Raw genomic sequence first — 18,578 nt, 5'->3', positions numbered from 1 at the left:
AGGAAACTCATCAATCTGGCGAGTTTATCCACGGTGTTTTGCGAGTTTGATGTAATTAGTATGAATAAACGAGTTGTAACGTGAACTTTAATGCGATTTCTGGTTGTCTGGGTGTTCCCATTACTGTCAATGGTCAAAATTTGCATAGGAAAAATTGGATTTCAGAACGGTAAACATTCTTTATAACTTGTTGTTGATTGGTCGAAATACCAAAAACAGTATTGCGGGGAAATTTAAAAATTTGGATAGGCTCGCGGAAAAAACGCGCATCGAGCTATCTCCGCACAGAACAAAATTCACAAAGTGTGCTTTGCGTGCTCTTTGATAGAAGCATCATCAAATTAATCATTAGTTGGAGGTCCTCTCCTATCACATCGCAGATTTCCAATAAATATTGCTTAAGAAAAATTGCCGTCGGAACGTTTCATAGATTTGCAATGCTGTTGATACAGATTTTCCCCGATAAGGTACGTTGTTTAATATCGCATATTTCACGTAAATGGCAACCCGTATCTAATTTCGAGTAATTCACTCCAGTGTAAGAAGAACAACCAAATCGCATCGTGCTGAATTTCTATGGAAGTGGTTCTGAATGAGTGGATGGTACTTATTCCTCACCTTTCCAGACCTTAACAAACAGAATAAGTGCGCTCCATAGCAGCTGTAGTTGGGTCAACATGCCATTTTTATGTGAGACATAGTAATGTTTCAGTTCCCATAGCATGCAATACACAGTCGTAACGATCATCCTCAAGATTTCTCAATGTCATCAATCAAAACAAATAATTAACAACTTACACGGTAAAAATCGAAAATACTATTTAGTGTGATATTCAATATATTCTCGATATTTTTTATATATATCCGTTGCGATGCTTATCAAATATGCATCGGATTATTTTATTTTATACATTGTAGTGCATATCGGTGATTAATATTTCACTATGCTTATAAGTTGCCGATACCTAATCTTGGGACTTAACAAACAGATTCATTACAGTTTCCAATTCAGATTAAGAATCAAGCAACGGTGTGTTTCCTAAAAGATATATCGCTAAGTTAAGCTAGTTCCGTGTTCCTTTTTTTCTATTAAAACTTTCGGAACCGTTTCAGTGTGAAAGATGCCTGTTAGAGAATCCATCATCCTCTATCTGAATTGTATTTCATTGCAAGCTTTGGAAATGCAGGCAAATTGCCACCATACGGGTTTCTCAAAATACGCGAAAGGAATATTTAAACAAAGACAGCATTGAGAACAACAAGGAGGTAATTTCTATATGATCTTAAACTGAATATAATTATCAAAATGTTCAACCTTTTTTCAGCAGATTTTTTGATATGCCAGCAAGAAATATCAGTGACGCCGGAGAAACCGAAACCGGAAAGAATCTCACTCGTAGGACCACCCATTTGAATGATGGACGGCAATGGCAGCCTATTTGTAATTAGATACTAGATCTGAACATGATTAATCTGAAAATAAATAAAGGACATGTAAAAGTTCACTTTCTTTCTTTTTTCTTAGCTCTTGTTTACAAAAGTCCAATGAAAATGGCTAATTTTATTCAATGTCTGGAATTTTAGAACTTTATGCATTAAATAAATATTTTTCAAAAAATCATTTGGCGATATAAAATACGTTTATACTAGCTAAGCTTAATACATTAAAATGCATCACAATGAGTAAATAGACCGAATATGGTTTTAGAATGGTATTTAACATATCTAGTATTTTATTTTCTTAGCGTGTAGTAACGAGCATAGCTGTCTTTGATTGTTTGCCTGGAAAATTTCCTGCTCTATGTAGGTGAATTTTCCAGGAATCAAAATTTTTCTTGCAACGCGTAATAATCATTATAGTAAGAACTTTATCTAGCTACAGTCCGCTTATGGTCGAAAGTACCGTTTTGTAAATGGTAACAAATGAATTATAAGCTTTATTCGTTATTGTTTCATTGTGGCGTTGTGGTATGGATTTATTCGGAATGTTACACATTTAAATTATTTTACCGACCTCAGCAAAACGATTCGCCGAGAGCCCAACAACTGAGAATTCGGTATATCTTAATATCAAATCTCGGTATTTAAAAATTTTACCGAGATGTTAGAGATCTAACTTTTTTTTCATCGAGAACTCGGTGAACGATACCAAGATTCGGCAAATAATTACCGAGATAACATCTGTTGAGTTCTCGGCGAATCCGTTTACCGAGGTCAATTAAAGATTTTGTTATTTAATCACACAAAAAGCGTTACGATGGGGTGGGTGTCGAAAATGGCCGTTTTTTACGTTATGAAATTTGTAAATAAACTCAAATTTGGATACATATTGTACATCCCGATAAAATTCAGAAAGAGGACTTCGCTCAATTTCCTCTTCTTTATCAACGAACTTAAGGTAACACACGATAGACTCATCTTGGCATCCATGAACAATCTATGTTCAAACTATCGTCGAAAAGAAAATTTTTCTGTTTTATATCATATCGGTCATTTGGTGATCTATCGGATCATATGCTTGGTAACAACAGGCATGTTGATACACTTTCAGTTCATCTCTGTCCGGTAGAACCGATATCACATCCCCAAAACAACAAAATTGATCATCATTTATGGATAGCAAATAGTTGCACCTTAAGCACCGCCAACACATTTTCAATCGGAAGGATTTTGGCGCGCTCTAACTGACAAATCCTCCGTTCTGGTGAAACTTCATCCGTCAACGTGATGTTGGACTGTTTTCAAAAACAGTCGAGATAAGAGCCGAGCCGGCAGAGCAATGACAGTTAGTTCGTTCAAAACTTCGCTTCGGAAGTCCATCCGGCGAACTCCAGATTGGTGCTGCGAAGTCAATATTTCGAGTCAATTGGGTCCTAAAATTTTTAATGAAATCTTGTTTTTATTTAATAAGACGAAAAAGCATGTTACTGTAACTACTTTAGCAATTTTTCCCGCTCAAATAATCGCTATATCATGTTTAAACTTTAATTTAAAAATTTGGTCCATAAATGAACCTTGACACTTTTGATCATGTTTGACGTTCGCTTAGTCGACAAAAACACCACAAGGGTTTTAGTTCGACCACTGGGGTTGTTCCTATCTGACATTTCGTAAGGAACACGGAAAACAAAATACACCCAAAATTTGAGTTTAAGCCAAAGGATGTGACAAAATCTAAAAAAAAAAAAATTTTTGGGCTTAAACCAACGTAAAACATTAGAAAATTGAGTAAACATGTGTTTTTGGCCTAAACTTAAGCGTTTGGCACTAAAATTGGGACAGGGCTTTAGGACCCTATTTATAACGCCGATGAAAATGAAATATTGCGGCGCGTCTTTTAAATCCACATCAAGCGGCGGCGGTAACGCGCAGAAGATATGCGCGCAATTCAAACGCAACGTCAACATGCAAGTAGGCTTGGATTTTTTCGTTCTTCAAGGGCACAAATAATTCATATTTGCTAAATCTGAAACATTTGGTGATTTTCATTATCACTGCGACGGTATATCGACATTTTCAGATAATCGCATTACGTGGATTTAAATATATTTAAAATCTCAACATCGCTCAAAAACCCAACTAAATAAAGAATTTTTTTATTTTTCAGTGTTTGTGAAAAGATTCGATGGGACGATGGGACCAAATGAATTGTCCAGCTAGATATTTTCCACGATGTTTTTCGTTCGCTTCCTTTTCGCGTCTCGTTCGCATTCGCCGAGGACATCTTTTCTTTTTTGTTTTGCTTCCCGATCATTCGTTTTCCAGCTTCGGCAGAGCAACCAAGCAAGCCAGTGGCTGCAGTTTCTGAATCTCTGATCTTCTGAGAAATGGCGACCAAAGCGCCGAATTGCTGTTGAAAATTAGTGAATTTAGCGTTTTTACGGAAAAGGTTCGGTACTTACAATCGACGTGTTGTAACAAGCAAAGGTAAGATTTCGTTGTTGCAATGAAATCAATCAATATATTGACCGAATTCCTTTTTTTCTTCGCCGATCTAGGGAAAGGGATACCGAAGAAGGAAGATGGAGCGCTACCACCGCCAAACTCCGCTAAAAGTCCTGAAGTCCATGTGGCTTGCGATCCGAGAATCGAACGGACAGGAAATCGAACACACCCGACTGGTGAAACAGTTGCAGAAGATTTTCACTTCGGCGGGAGGTAATTCTTTTAAGTTAAACCAGGGCTGGTAGCGAGATATTTTTTAGTGACTTGGTCATGGTTTCGGAGTCTGTGACTTTAAAGTATGTTTTTTAAAGAATATCAACTTAAGTTATGTTTTCAACAAAAAGTTACTATATTTCTACTATTTTGGACAAAAAAATATGAAAATTATGAATCAGTCTGCATACATTAGGGAAAAATCAAGGATCTGCTTGAATCTCAGAGATTCATTAACCCGTACCGTATTATAATAGGCCTAAGTGAAAGCAAAAATACTTAAACTCTCACCGCTCAGCGAATTCTTAACGGATTCAAATGATTTTTTTTTGTCAGTATACTGGCACACATATCTAGTTTCTAGAAGTGGCCAGTGGAACTCAGAAATATACCTGTGAGCGGAATTATTCTGGTATGTCACATGAAATTCAAGTTTTGTATGATGTCCTGTAAAAATAACTGAGATCTAGCAAAAGTTGATAATTTTGAATGGAAAATCGAAAAAGTTGCATATGTATTGCCCAATACTGTATATAGGAAATAGTTTTGCGAATAGGAACAGTTTACTGACCAATTTGTTTCCGTAGATCAAATCGAGTCCTACGTCACGAATGCCGTTGTGGATAACCTGATCCAGGTGGTGGACAATCCGAAGCGACCGAAACCCAAATCGGTCTATCACTACACCTTGCCGGATATAACTGATTTTTCGTTCCCGGAGGAGCATCCGGATTTCTACTGCTACGAGTGCCATCTGGAAGGTAACGTGCAGAAATGTACGGATTGTCTCCGGGTGTTTCACCGGGAATGCGTCAAGACGTTGACCGAGAAGCACGCCAAATTGGAGGAATACGTGACCAACTACAAACGGGTGAACATATCGGATTTTGGGCTGGTTGCATTTTCGGCACCTACGGTTGCTAATGTCGTGACGCCTCCGGTCGATGCCAACGAGAATCACACCGCGCCATCGGACGAAGTTCCGGCAGCTAAGGTCAAAGATGAATTGGACATCAAACAGGAGGAAGACCAAGAGGATCGCAAGCCAGGCGCGATGTCCTCGGATGAACCTCAGTTTGTCGGAGTTGTGCGACCGGCTGATCGGCGATTGGGAGAGCGTCTGAACACTCCGACAATAAAACCGGAGGACAATGGGGGCAGCGGAAGCGGAGGGAATTTCATTGATAGCGAGGAAGCTATCCAGAAATACTGCTATCCTTGCCGGCAGATGCGAGGAAATCTGTACAACACGGCGCCGAGCATGAGCAAAGGAGAGCTCAACTATCTGCTGCAGTTTGTATTCGAAGAGTACAAATCATGGGTGAGTCCCTGAGAAGAGAAGCAAACACAATTCGACATAGATTCTTGATAAGGGCTTATCTGCTACATCTTGCTTTATAAACGAGAATAGTACTAATTTCTTTAATTTGGCGAAGTTATTAACGAATGAAAGGATCGATGAAGAAACAGCGATTATGTCAGATAAGCCCTTATCAAGGACAGAATAACCCCTCTACCGGCAGCTTCATTTTCTACCACAAACAAAATATTCAAGTCACGATAACTTTTTTGTTTCTCGATATTTTTGCACCTTTTTTTACAATTTCACAAAAAAACTCTTCTAGTTTAAAGATCTGTGTCGATATTGATCATTGGTAATCTGGAACCAAAAATATTCCAAAATTCCTTGGGGGACCGACGCGTAGCCATAAACCATGTAAATTTCCCAGACTACGGATTTTTTATCGTAATCCGATGTACACTATCCGGAACAATACATTAATGAGAGGGTCCTATAACACTTCCCCGAATACCATTACCCCGAAAACCAGTACCCCGAAATCCATTACCCCGAATGCAACGTTACCCCGAATGACACATTACCCCGAAAATCATTACCCCGAATGGCAAATTACCCCGAAAACCAGTTCCCCGAATGCGACACTTCCCCGAAAGTCAGTGATGCACATTAAGAAATTCTTCAAAGACGCTGGCGAATTTGAGCCAAAAATTCCATCTTTCTCGTTCTATGTACGACAAGCGAGGTTTTCCTGGCAGTGTTAAAATAATTGTCGGCGTAATAACTACTATCATTTCTATCAATATTTTTTTATTATTATCGGCTGTTCTTTCGAGGTTGTATAATGCCAGTGTGAACGTTTTAACCAATGATTTTCTCTTCTTTGAGTTAAAGGTTGTTCTTTTGAGTTGTACTGTATGAGTTAAAGTTTGAGCGATAGCTGCCAAAAATATCGACTGACACAATTGCCTTGAGCAAAAATCAAAATTGACAGTGACTTCAGGCGGGCGACCTTGAAAATAAGCTCCTGCATTACTTGTCTGTATTAAATCTTGTATGTATTACAACTTCCATTAAGAGAATCGTCCTTCTTTTAATTATCGGCTATTCTTTCAAAAGTTGCACTTGTAAAGTGATTATCGGCATCATAATATTTAACGTTTTCATCAATGATTTTTTCTTCTTTTATCATCGGCTGTTCTTTACCGATGCATTTTTTTAAATTGTCAGTATAATATTCTAGTGCCATTCCAAAATATGTTGAACATCAATTATGCATGACCATCAAATAATATAACGCTTTTGAAATAGGGCGGTAGAGGTCTCTAACATTAACATGTGAAAACGAAATCCGTATCAGCGTTATTAGCAGTTCGAAAAATGTAGCAATGAATCTGTGAACACAGCTATTCTCACAAAATTAAGTGCATGCCCGTGAGTGAGATTTTGAGCCTTAAAGAATAGCTGTTGATTAAAAGAAGAATAAATCATTGATAACAAGAACACGAATTCAAATAAAAATCAAGTAGTAAATTGTATTCCATTAGCGGCTTCCAGGCTAGCACCGTTATTTAATATCATTGAGTAAAGTATATTTTGAAGTAGGGAACACTTCGTCATATAGAGGAGGAGTTTTTTTACATCCGAATCTTTAGATTCTTTTTGTCATATACATTAGCGACAATTTGATAGACAATGACCTCCAACGAACAAGAGAAGACGTGCTTAACCTCAACCAATTATTTTAAAAACATATGTATTTGTCGCGTCTTCATTTTGAATTTTTCGGGGCGAGCAAATTTGGAGTTATGGTCCATTCGGGGTATTGGTTTTCGGGATACTTGACCATTGACTTTCGGGGTATTGACTTTCGGGGTTATGGTTTTCGGGGTAATGGTATTCGGGGCCTTGTTATAGGATCTAATGAGAGTATGTTGTGAAAAAATGAAGCAATTTGGTGCTGCCGTTTTTGAGTAAAGAGCATTAAGATTTCTGGTATCACGCTGGCCAAATAAAGATCTTGAAAACTTCAAAAAACATCATATCGTAATTTTCAAATATCTTCAAGAATAGTTAACTGAATTATATGACTTTTTTTAGAGTAGCTCCTCATTACCTGGCATTGTATATTCCAGGTTTACCACAAAAGGCCGAATCACATAAGGTCGAAACATACAAAAGGCCGAATCACGGAAGGCCGAAATTTTAAAATAAATTTTAGGGAACACCACAAATATTCACCTCTTTTTTCTACAATATTATGGACATTTTTACAGTAGGGTAAGCGGGACAAGATGCACAAGTAAGATTACTAGCTGAATAAGAGTGTATGGTTAGTGGTTTTTGGGTGTGTCAGCTGGTCTATTCTTAGCTGACACACCCAAAAACAATAATCTATAATTTGAGCTTAAGTAGTTGTGCTGTTGTATTTTGTACAACATAACTGTAAAAACCTCGCGAAAACTGGAAGGGTATACAGTGCTTGTTCGATTTTGGCAACATGTCAAAAAAATTTATGTTGCCTAAATAGAACCGTTCCAATATTTAATGGTTGTTTCCATTAAAACTAGAGCTGTGCACTATGAGGATTTATCGATATCGGCGATATCATATTCAATCAATATTGGTATCGGCGATATATCGGATTTGACATTATCGATATCGAACCGATATTCGATAATTTTCAAAAGAGATTATTAAAAGTGAAACTGGCAATATCAGCTTCGTTTGCCACCAACTGTTGCATTATGGAGTTCATTGCATGAATTTCATAATAATACTTTGCCATTTCATAGATTTTTAAAATTTATTGAACAATTTTCAATTATGTAGTATAAACAAAAAATGTTGTTCTGATTTATCGGAACTGTTATCGGATCGATAATAGCTTTATCGATATCGGAAAATATCGGGCCGACAGATATCGGATATCGTATCGATAAAATCGATCTGATAATATCGATATTTGCACAGCCCTAATTAAAACTAGTATCACCGTCATAATGACCACGAATTAAATTTACCTATTTTGAAAATAGTAAACCTTAAGAAAGCCCACCGAACCATTGAGATTGACAGACTTTATGACTGATCATAATCCATTTTTGTTTACATGGATTTCCGTGTTGCCAAATCCAAACCGAGTCAAAATCGTATAGGCACTGTACGATGAAAAGTATTCTTATGATCACTTGAGGTGATTATAAAACGAAACCAAACTTTGAATTTTCAAATGCACAATACTGGAGAATCTGACAAGAGTTCGCGTTGAAAATCAATCAAATTGCTTGCTTGCTGGTGGTGACCAATGCGATAAAATTTGAGGAGCGCTATTTGGATCCCAAACAGTGTTGATAGACTCACACTCAAATCTCAATCAATATGCTCTCCCGTGAGAGCAAACTCATTACAGATCTGCTTCGCAAATATCACGCTTGAGATTCTGATGCAAAATCAACTCAATCAACTCAAACCGTAAAAAATGATTCAGTCGCAAAACCCGGCAAAATCTCGTGAAACCCGAATGTTGTTGTTTACGTTAGAAAGGATTACTATAATTTTAAGACTAACAAGAAATTATTGCCATGTGTGAGTAAACTGTGGAAATACGGGACAATGATTCAAAAAGGTGAGCCAACTCCATTATTTTTTGACTGCTGAGTTGCGTGATTGACAACTCACGCATGAACAATCTCAAGCGAGTTTTTCACAACACTGGTTAATACTGTAAACTGTATATGAACAAAAGCCATGTAGGTTTTCCGAAATGAAAATTAGTAGGTTTTCAACCAAATATAAATTCGTTATTTTTATTCAAAAATTACAGAAAGATAAAGGAAATCCTTAGGATACCCAAGACTTTCGCAAGCCGCAGACGATGGATTATGGCAGGAAAACAGATTTAGTTTAGTACGCAAATTATGTGTTTTGACTATTTTAGTAGATTAATCTCTAAACTATATGATAATTCCTTTGAAAATGTATTAAACGATCATATAAGAATCATGAACAAAACCAATCATTTTCATCTTGATGTTACAAGGAATTCATTAAAAAGATCCATTAACTCACATATATCTTTCTGATCAAATGTATGTGTTTAATCTGATGAATGCAATCAAAATGAAATTGCAAACGTTCTTGTTGTAAACCGATGAATCTTATGTGAAAAACTACATGAAAAAAAAACTATATGTGTGTCCAGATAAATATGATATGATTAAGTATATGAAAAAAACGAATTTAGTATTATACCATTAAATTCCACTAGAGTTTGTATCCTTTGACAGATACGAGTATTCGACCTCAACTGTAAGGCCGTTTTCCCCGTTTTCAGTGTCGTGTACTCACTGAACCAAGTATTCATGTCAGATTTATTTGAAAACACCTATAGTTTTTTTTCCATGTAGCTTTTCACATAATTTTCATCAGTTTACAACATGGACTATTGCTATTTAATTTTTACTAAATTCATCAGATAAAGCACATACATTTTATTAGAAATACGTATGTGAGTTATTGAATTTTGTTAAGGTGAAGATGAATCGAAGCCAAAGTTCAAATTTTCAAAAGCACGGATCTGGAGAACCAAACATCCGTTTGAGCTGAAAACCTAATCGATTGGTCACCACCAGCTAGTGACCAATCGATTAAGTTTTCAGCTTAAACGGATGTTTGGTTCTCCAGATCCGTGCTCTTGAAAATTTGAAGTTTGGCTTCGATTTATCTTCACCTTAATGAGTTTCATGCGAAATTCAGTTGAAAATTATTCTTTTTATTCGTGATTCTCATATGATCATGTAATAATTTTAAATAATTATATTCTAGATTTTTTAGTTTATTCTTCTGAAAGAAACATATAATTCGTGTTTAAACCTTTTTGCAGTTGATAAAAATTAATTTTGATATTATTCGAAAGCATTTGGGTACATACAACTTAGCACTCAATGAAAAAAAATAATCAGTTATTCCATGAAAAACCGATCTAGTGGGTCACCGAATTCCGTGATAAGGATATACGTGTTTTTGGATTTTTTGATTAGGGTGACCACTTCCAAAAAAAAGTGACCAGAAATATCGGATTTTGCAAAATTTTTATTAAAAAAAAAATTATAACTTTTGAACCGTTCAACCGATTTTTGATCTTTTTGTACGAAATGAAAGCTAAAGATTTTGGATACCAAACGTCGGTAGTGCTTCGTGAAGCCCAAGCAGGACAGTTCGGTTTTGCGTCGTCCCATAGATTTTGCTCACGGTTTCGCGCGTGTTTTCGTCGAAAAATTTTCTGTCCATTTTAATATACAGTTATATAAGAATACAATTTTACATTCAGAAATGGAATAGTGAAAAGTGAAAAATGAAAAAGTGATTTGTTTGATTTGTGTCCTCAGTACTGTTGGTTTTTGGCTGCCCCAAGTTCACCGAACCATCCGGAAGTGACAGGCAGCACATGAATTTAGAGAATCAATCCGGTGAGTTTGTTCCAGTATGATACTTTTTTTTGTGAGCCTTCCGGATCGTTTTGGTCCGTCGTGGTACTTCTGATCGTTTCTTGAACGGGAAATGTTATTTTCGGAGTTTGATAATTATGTTCAGATTGCGCATTCTGTGGATGCTTTTTAACCGTTCGATGACCCTGTAGGGATCGTTTCTGCTTTTCGTAGAATTTTGTGCAGAAAAACCGACTGTGTTATCCTAGGGTGTTTAGTTCGAACGCGCTTCCTTTCGTTTTTAGATTTTCTAAAAATACAGTACCACCGGGTATTTTTTGTTTTTCAATGGGCGTGGTTTTTTTTTACGCGTATCGTAATCCATAATCCGTAATCCGATGACCCTGGAGGGATCGGTTTTGCTTTTTACTGGCTATTGAGCAAAAATATTACTGCACAATCGACAAGCATTTAGCGAAATACTATTTATACTATAAATAAACTATTGTTTTCTCTTTTGATGGCCGGCATTCAAAAGATTAAATTGAAAACGCTTAAACAACAAATGTTTATGGTCTATCGCCAGCTTTCTAGGCGAATCCTGACAATATACCTTCCTTAACCCTCTCATTAAGTAAGTGCTACATCAACATTTTCTTCCCCTATCCCAAGTTACGGCAAAGATGGGCGTGGCCGGGAATAGATATATTCATGCTTTTAGTATTCTTGTTTATGATTTGAACAAGGTATACTCCCCTGCCTTGTTCCTGAAAGTAGTCAGGATGAGATTATTAAAAAGAAACATGAATGTTGCTAGTATCCAATCTACGAAGTATACCGTAACTACGCTAACGCTAAATGAAAGCTAAAGATTTTGACTTTTCAGAAAAAATATAAAATTTCACAAACATTGTTTTTATACATGAAAAAAAAAATCAATGGTTTCCGTTTTGCCGTGTTTTGAAGGCCTCGGGACCAAAGGGGCTATTGCTGTTCTCATTTTTTCTTGAGAGTTCAGAAAATTTTACGTTTACTTTCAAATTTTTAGCGATGTATGTGTTTTAGTTTTTGAGATATTTTTTTTTTTGAAAATAAATCAGTCATTTTTATCGGCACACACTGCAAAATTGCAAAATCGCGATTTTTCTGGTCATTTTATTTCGGAAGTGGTCACTCTAATAAAAAAAACCAAAAACACGTGTATCCTTATTTCGGATAAGGAACAAAATAGCAAATTTTCACGGAATTCGGTAACCCACTAGATCGTTTTTTCATGGAATGGCTGTTATATAATATAATTTAAACTTTAGACATAACTTCGTTTATAGGCCGAATCTTTCGACTACCACATTATATTATAAAGAAATTTTAACAATTCCAAGTCTGCTGCTTCCTGTCATGGCCCATCGTCTGCCACTTGTGAAAGTTTGGTTGATTTGTTCCTTTATTTCTCTGTGAAATTCAGATCAAACGACGCATTGGTATTTAATTAGTTTGTATGTAGTCATTAAACTTACCTTCCTTTGCCATTGTTCAATGATTTTGCAGAAAAACATTGAAAAAGTTTTGAGTAGACTTTCAAAAGTCCTAAACCTGCTGAAATTCAATAAACCGAATAAGCCATCTTGAAAAAAAAAAAACTGTTTTGAAATCTTAATTTTTCATATCTGCAAATCACATGAAGATTATCGGATAACATACAACGCTTTTGTTCATATACAATTTACAGTATTGATCAATAAATATGATAGGGTATTTCAATAAGTTCTTTGCGCTTATTACATGAATTTTAATGGATACATAAAACTTTGATAGGATTTCAATTATTCTGAATATATGTGACTTTTTTAATACTTTTTATGATATTTCTTGGTTCAGTGATATACAGGTCGAGTCTAGTACACGACACTGAAGACGGCCTTACAATTGAGGTCGAAATACGCGTATTCATAACTATTATTATAATATGTATGTTATTAGCTGCTAGAAAATTAAACAGTCCGTCCTCTTTACCATTCAAAGAGGCGAGCATTCCACTTTAAAATATTAAAAAAATGGCTCCATTGGAAAAAAGTAATCCAATAACATTTTTTTACAATAGGTATTACAATATTTTTTTAATTATCATCCAAATGTCTTCACAAATTCTGAAGTGTCGTCCGCTTTACTCAAATGTCCTACAATATGCCCTGCATAAACACTTTCTTTCCTTTTTCAGCTTCCACACGACACCTATTCTCCTACGCGGCTTTTTAACAATCGTCCTCGAGTATCGGAAGTGGTGGAAAATATGGATCTATGTAAGAAGCTTCTGTTGCGTCGTCCCATCTCGATGGACACCATCCAGCAGAAAATTGAGGATTCCAAGTACGAGCGGCTGGAGCAGTTTTGTGCGGACATTTTGGACATAGCTCATAACATCGGAATCATTCATGGAGGTAAGTTGCTTAGAAAAATGTATCGAGGGACGTATTCAAATCTCTGCGTTTATTCCAGCGACCTCCCTTGAGTACAACGCTGTGATGTACTTCGTAACGGACTGCATCTATGATTTATTTGAGATTCGTCAGTGTCCGGATTGCTTCCGGCACTCCAATGAAAAGGCCGAACCGGATTGGTTTGCAAGGCCTTGCAATACGCGCCATGAGCTTGTGTTCGCCAAGCATAAGGGCTACCAGTACTGGCCGGCGAAGGTCATCCGGGTGGTGAACAACAAGTACGATGTTCGCTTCTTTGGCGATAAGCACTCCCGTGCCGTTGTTGACACTGCCTTTGTCAAACCCATCGATAGTGACTTGGTGCAGTTGAAAATCAATCCTAAAAAGCCCGGATTCCAGAAATCAATGGAAGAATTGCATAAGCACCTGGCGCTGTCATCTCTTCCCAAGGATCACTACGCGTACGGCAACCAGCCAGCGGGACCCATCGACGTTATGCTGAGGAATGCGGGCATTGGGCCAATTATTTTCTCGACTACGCCGGTTCCGGTGCAGGTTTCGAAGAAACGTGGCCGAAAACCGAGAGGACATCCCAAGAGGATAGTAGATTTGATTGGCGACGATGCCAGTTCGACATCCGAATCGTTAGATCAAACCTCACAGCAGAGTTCAAGGTAAGTAGCATTTTTTTGACGCAGCTGAAGATCTAGATGAAAATGACCTTAAGTTTGTTCGGGTATTTCGATGTGGTGAGCTTGTTTCATCATTTTATTTTGCACTTGTTGCTGTAATGGTCAAAATGGTCCCTAATGATATCTTCCAACAGCATTTAAATTATTATGGTGTCTCTTTTTTCTTGCACAATCAACTAACTTACAGTATGGCCCACAAAAAATGCGAAAATCGTCATATCATGTTTCATTGTAGTTTTTATATAGATATTGAAAACTTAACAAAAATGTTATATTTTTTTTTGTATTTTGGGACTCTGTTTTTCGCTCTGGACATGATTTGTATCTGTTACTTTCACCTTACTATAAAAAAAATAGAAACATATCTTTAATTTCTATCATGCAGCCATCGAGTGTAATATCTTTATGGTAAAGGCTTTTGAAACACCAACCATGGGGTGAGATTCTTCAAAGGCCTTGTCTTAGACATTCGCCCATATTAAATGATAGAATGGGTTCTTAGCTGAAGCGTTGGAGACAACATATTGTTCGCGCTCACCTCAGACATGTCATCGCTGGTTGCCGCTCAATTCAAGCGTGAATGGAGAGAGAGAGAGCGAGAGACAATGCTACCTATTGTGCCTTTCACAGCAGTGCGGAAGATTCTACTACCGTCCAACGTGCAGTCTCTCTAGTTGGCGCCAATCTATTGAAGGCAGCGTGCGCGCTAGGTGAATAATTCAATTGTTTGTCCGTACTGTGCGCCTATATACTGCCCATATTCGCATAACAGTCTCATGTTCTATGGGATTTCCTATATGTATGAGACTGTTATGCAAATATGGGCAGTATAAGGCGCACCCATTTAGCCTGTAAGAATGTAGTTTTGCTTCGTTTCCCCCACCGAGTGGGCACGCTGCCTCGCGGTGGTAATAAATCAGATCATATAGAGTAAAACTACCGTGTACGCACCTAACTTTGTGCAACTCCAAACTTTGCGCATTTTTTAGAAGCCTGAATAAATGATAATTGACAAAAATAATTATAGCCCTTGAGCTACTAAATAATTTTGCCGAAGATGCCATCTTTTTTTAATGGTCTGGATCTTGAGATATTCGCAAAACAAAAAAATCATATGATAATATATCTTCGAGCTGTTTAATTCTTCTAGAGCTTGCATCCTTTGACAGATACGCGTAGTTCGAACTCAACTGTAAGGACGTCTTCAGTGTTGTGTACTCGTCGAGTTTATTACACGACACTGAAGACGGCCTTACAGTTAAGGTCGTAAAACGCGGTTCTACTACAAAAGGCCGAAAACACAAAAGGTCGAAATATACAAAAAGCCGAATCACAAAAGGCCGAATCACAAAACGCCGAATCACAAAAGGCTGAATCACAAAAGGCCGTAAATCAATTGTATTATAAACCACAAACATTTAGCACATTTTATCCAAAATTTTGCAACATTTTTACAGTAGAGTAAGGCGGGACAAGATACCCAAGCAACATAATTGGCTAAATAAGAGTTTATCCAGCTGAAATATGTTTAGTGCTTTTTGGGTGTGTCACCTAAGAAGTCTGTAATTTTCTATACTTGAAACATTTTTCTATCGAACCAAATACTTTAGTAGTCGTACTGTTGTATTTTGTAAAAATACGTAAACATATATGCAAATATACGTTGAACAGTATTCTTAGTAAGCTTAGTGTTCTTATGGGCACTTGAACACTTGTTACGCCCTATCTCATTTAAAAATTTCATAACACTTAAGGGGGTTGGTGGGTGTCCTTGTGATGCTAAGGCTCATTCAAAATTTGTAGAATATTCATACACAAAGCGTTACGAGGGGGTGGATGGGCGTCGAAAATGTCCATTCTTAGCGTTATGAAATTTGTGAATAAACCCCTGCTCGTTGCGTAAAAGACTATGTTGGCATTATACCGGGCAAAGGCTCGCTGTCAATCGTCGGACCTAAAAAGGGAAAAACATCCTCTGTTTGTATTATACGCCTGGATTTGTTGTTTGCATAACACCGAATCTATGCTATGCACACCCTTCAGATTAACCCGTATAGGCCTGAGTGAAAGCTAATACTAAAAGCAAAAATACTAAAACTCTTACCACTCAGCAAATACTTAACGGATTCAAATAATTTTTTGTCAGTATACTGGCCCACATATCTAGTTTCTAGAAGTGGTAGGAGGAACTCGAGAATACTCCTGTAGCCGGAGTTATTGCGGTGGGTCACTGGGTCAAGTCGGGTAGAAAAAGGCGTTTTTTTGGGGCATGCAAAGTTATCTTAATTTATTTCTAATTGCAATAATTTTAATTTGCATAAATTATTAAGATCTTATATTCAACATTATAAATAAAGAGTATTGAACCATTTAGAATGTTCTGGATGTGGCCACTCGGACTTAATGCCCTGAAGAACCGGCTCTTGATTTGTTAGGTACTAAATTGCTTCAAATCTCTAAAAGTATAGATCGAACATAATAGTTCACTAAAATGCGTTCCCATAAGCTTGTCACAGATGTTGAGAAACAAATTGTGCATTTTATCCTAAATTTGAGGTATCCCGGGCATCCGGAAATAATCATTTGTAGGATCAATCAAGTGAAGTTGACATAATTATTCAATTTAATCGATTATCAGAAGGTTTACGTTGATGCGTTTTTCTTAAAACTCCTTAATACAGTGGCCACATCATAGCCGATTCTGGAAATTATCTGTGACTTGAAATTTGCCTACCTTTAGGGGCACAGAAGCACAGAAGCCTTGTCACCCGACCTGACCCAGTGATCCACCGCAATAACTCCGGCCACAGGAACATTCCCGAGATCCTATGACCACTTTTAGAAACTGGATATGTGTACCAGTATACTGACAAAAAATAATTGAAATCCGTTAAGTATTCGCTGAGCTTTGAGTGTTTTAGTAATTTTTCATCCACTCAGGCCTATACGGGTTAAAAAGGAATCGACTTTTGTCATATGAAGAATTACAGGCAGCGAACTGAACTATCGAAATTCATACATTTTGCGTTATGAAAGATGGAACGGTTATTCCTTCTCAGCTAACTGTGAGATTTTTTCCTTTGAAGGTGGCATGGCTTTGCTTTGTAGCCGCAGACTCTAACCACTCGGGTAAGAAGGGGGGGGGGGATCAAGATGTTGTTTTAAGGACATTTCAATTGTGCATTTGTTAACAGATCTTTAACACTTCGGTCGTCGCGCTGTTGTATTTTGTAAAACATTGTTGAAAAAACCTCGCTTTTCGTTCACAACAGTAGCGTGGTGGTTCTGACGGTGGCCAACCGCGCGACGACTGGAAGGTTAAATATTCGCCACACACATACTACCTATACCGTTCAATCCATACCATCCAATCCATTTTCCGAAAGAGTGTGATGAGAGAAATTTTATTAATTCTTAGAAGTTTTTGTTCTCTCTAGTTACAGCCCTGGAACTCCACATGGTCGATCGTTCAATAATGGTCATGGCAGTGTGGAGAAGCGCACCACCAGGCAGACAGAAAAGCGGCCTCTAGAACCCACTGAAAGTAACGAAAACTCCCCAGCTTCATCCAAGAATTTGCGCTTTGACCAGTGAGTATAGCTATAGCCTTTGTAGAATCTGCCTAGACTTCATCGGTTTTTTCAATCTTAGGGATGTCCTCCCGTTGGATGGGTTTAGCTCATCAACGACGATGACCCCGGTTCGAAGTAGTGAAAGTGTGTCCCTTGGGTCGGGCACATCTGAGGAATCTCTGAAACCACGAAGCCCGCGCATCAAAGCCCAGTTGAAGCGACAGTATTCAGATGACGTGGTGAAGGTAAGCTTCTGGGTGAGTTCTACGGTATGGGAATCGATACATTATAACATACACGTTTACAGTTGAAGGCGTTGATGGACAAAATGGACGATATTGATAAGATTAAGCAGCTGGCTGCGGATGCCCTCCAGGAAGATATCAATCGCTGGCAGCAAAAACTACGCAGTCTAGTCAAGGAGTACACTTCGCGTCTTAGTGAAGTGAAGCAGAAGCAATGGGTAAGTGAATAAGATCATAATCGATGTGCCTATGAATGCCACACTAATAGAGTTAATTAGAAATAAAGCCAATGATGGTAAATATTATTGACTAATGCCAAACTATCTTTTTCATTTACTTCACAATTGTCAGTGTAAAAGCTGCGAACACGAGTCCATACTGCATTGCTGTTGGAATACGTCGTATTGTTCACGGGAGTGCCAGGAAAAGGATTGGCCGACGCATAAGAAGTTGCACAAATTCACCACCAAGCATCAGCATTCGTGAAGGTGCAGCAATCTGTAAGTTATCTGCTCCTTTTTTGAATCGATCTCTACCATAATCGCTGTCGACCCGTACATTTTTAATCTGGTAGGTATTATTACTGATAAGGCAGTATCTTTGTTCCTATTATTTGTTTATGAATTACTGCAATACCATGAATTAAGCGCAGTATACACGATAACAAAGGCACATATGAATTGCAATGTATCGTTTTTGTTGAAAGTCATTTGTTGAATTTAATAAACCCCAATGAATAATAAT

At 37.4% G+C, this 18,578-nt stretch overlaps 1 protein-coding gene across 1 annotated transcript; it reads left to right on the top strand.

Moving 5' to 3' along the window:
* Window positions 1–3,693: 3,693 nt before the first annotated feature.
* LOC5566956 (zinc finger MYND domain-containing protein 11) lies at window positions 3,694–18,577 on the top strand. Its single transcript, XM_001651320.2, has 9 exons — window positions 3,694–3,927; window positions 3,999–4,158; window positions 4,746–5,479; window positions 13,106–13,325; window positions 13,384–13,999; window positions 17,455–17,607; window positions 17,669–17,834; window positions 17,897–18,052; window positions 18,186–18,577. The coding sequence occupies exons 2-9, from the start codon at window positions 4,023–4,025 to the stop codon at window positions 18,318–18,320; spliced, it is 2,316 nt and encodes a 771-aa protein (XP_001651370.2). The 5' UTR covers window positions 3,694–3,927; window positions 3,999–4,022; the 3' UTR covers window positions 18,321–18,577.
* The last annotated feature ends 1 nt before the right edge of the window (window position 18,578 follows it).

Source organism: Aedes aegypti, chromosome 3 (genome assembly GCF_002204515.2).
Source record: "Aedes aegypti strain LVP_AGWG chromosome 3, AaegL5.0 Primary Assembly, whole genome shotgun sequence".
NCBI lineage: Eukaryota > Metazoa > Arthropoda > Insecta > Diptera > Culicidae > Aedes > Aedes aegypti.
Note: the sequence above shows the minus strand (reverse complement) of the source record. Positions and strands in the feature narration are given on the sequence as shown.

Excerpts from the sequence above, each read along its gene's own strand:
- LOC5566956 (XM_001651320.2), top strand. The coding sequence starts at position 4,023 with ATGGAGCGCTACCACCGCCAAACTCCGCTAAAAGTCCTGAAGTCCATG. Across the intron at positions 17,608-17,668 it reads AAGAATTTGCGCTTTGACCA|GGATGTCCTCCCGTTGGATG; the intron begins GTGAGTATAGCT and ends TTTCAATCTTAG. Across the intron at positions 18,053-18,185 it reads AAGTGAAGCAGAAGCAATGG|TGTAAAAGCTGCGAACACGA; the intron begins GTAAGTGAATAA and ends CACAATTGTCAG.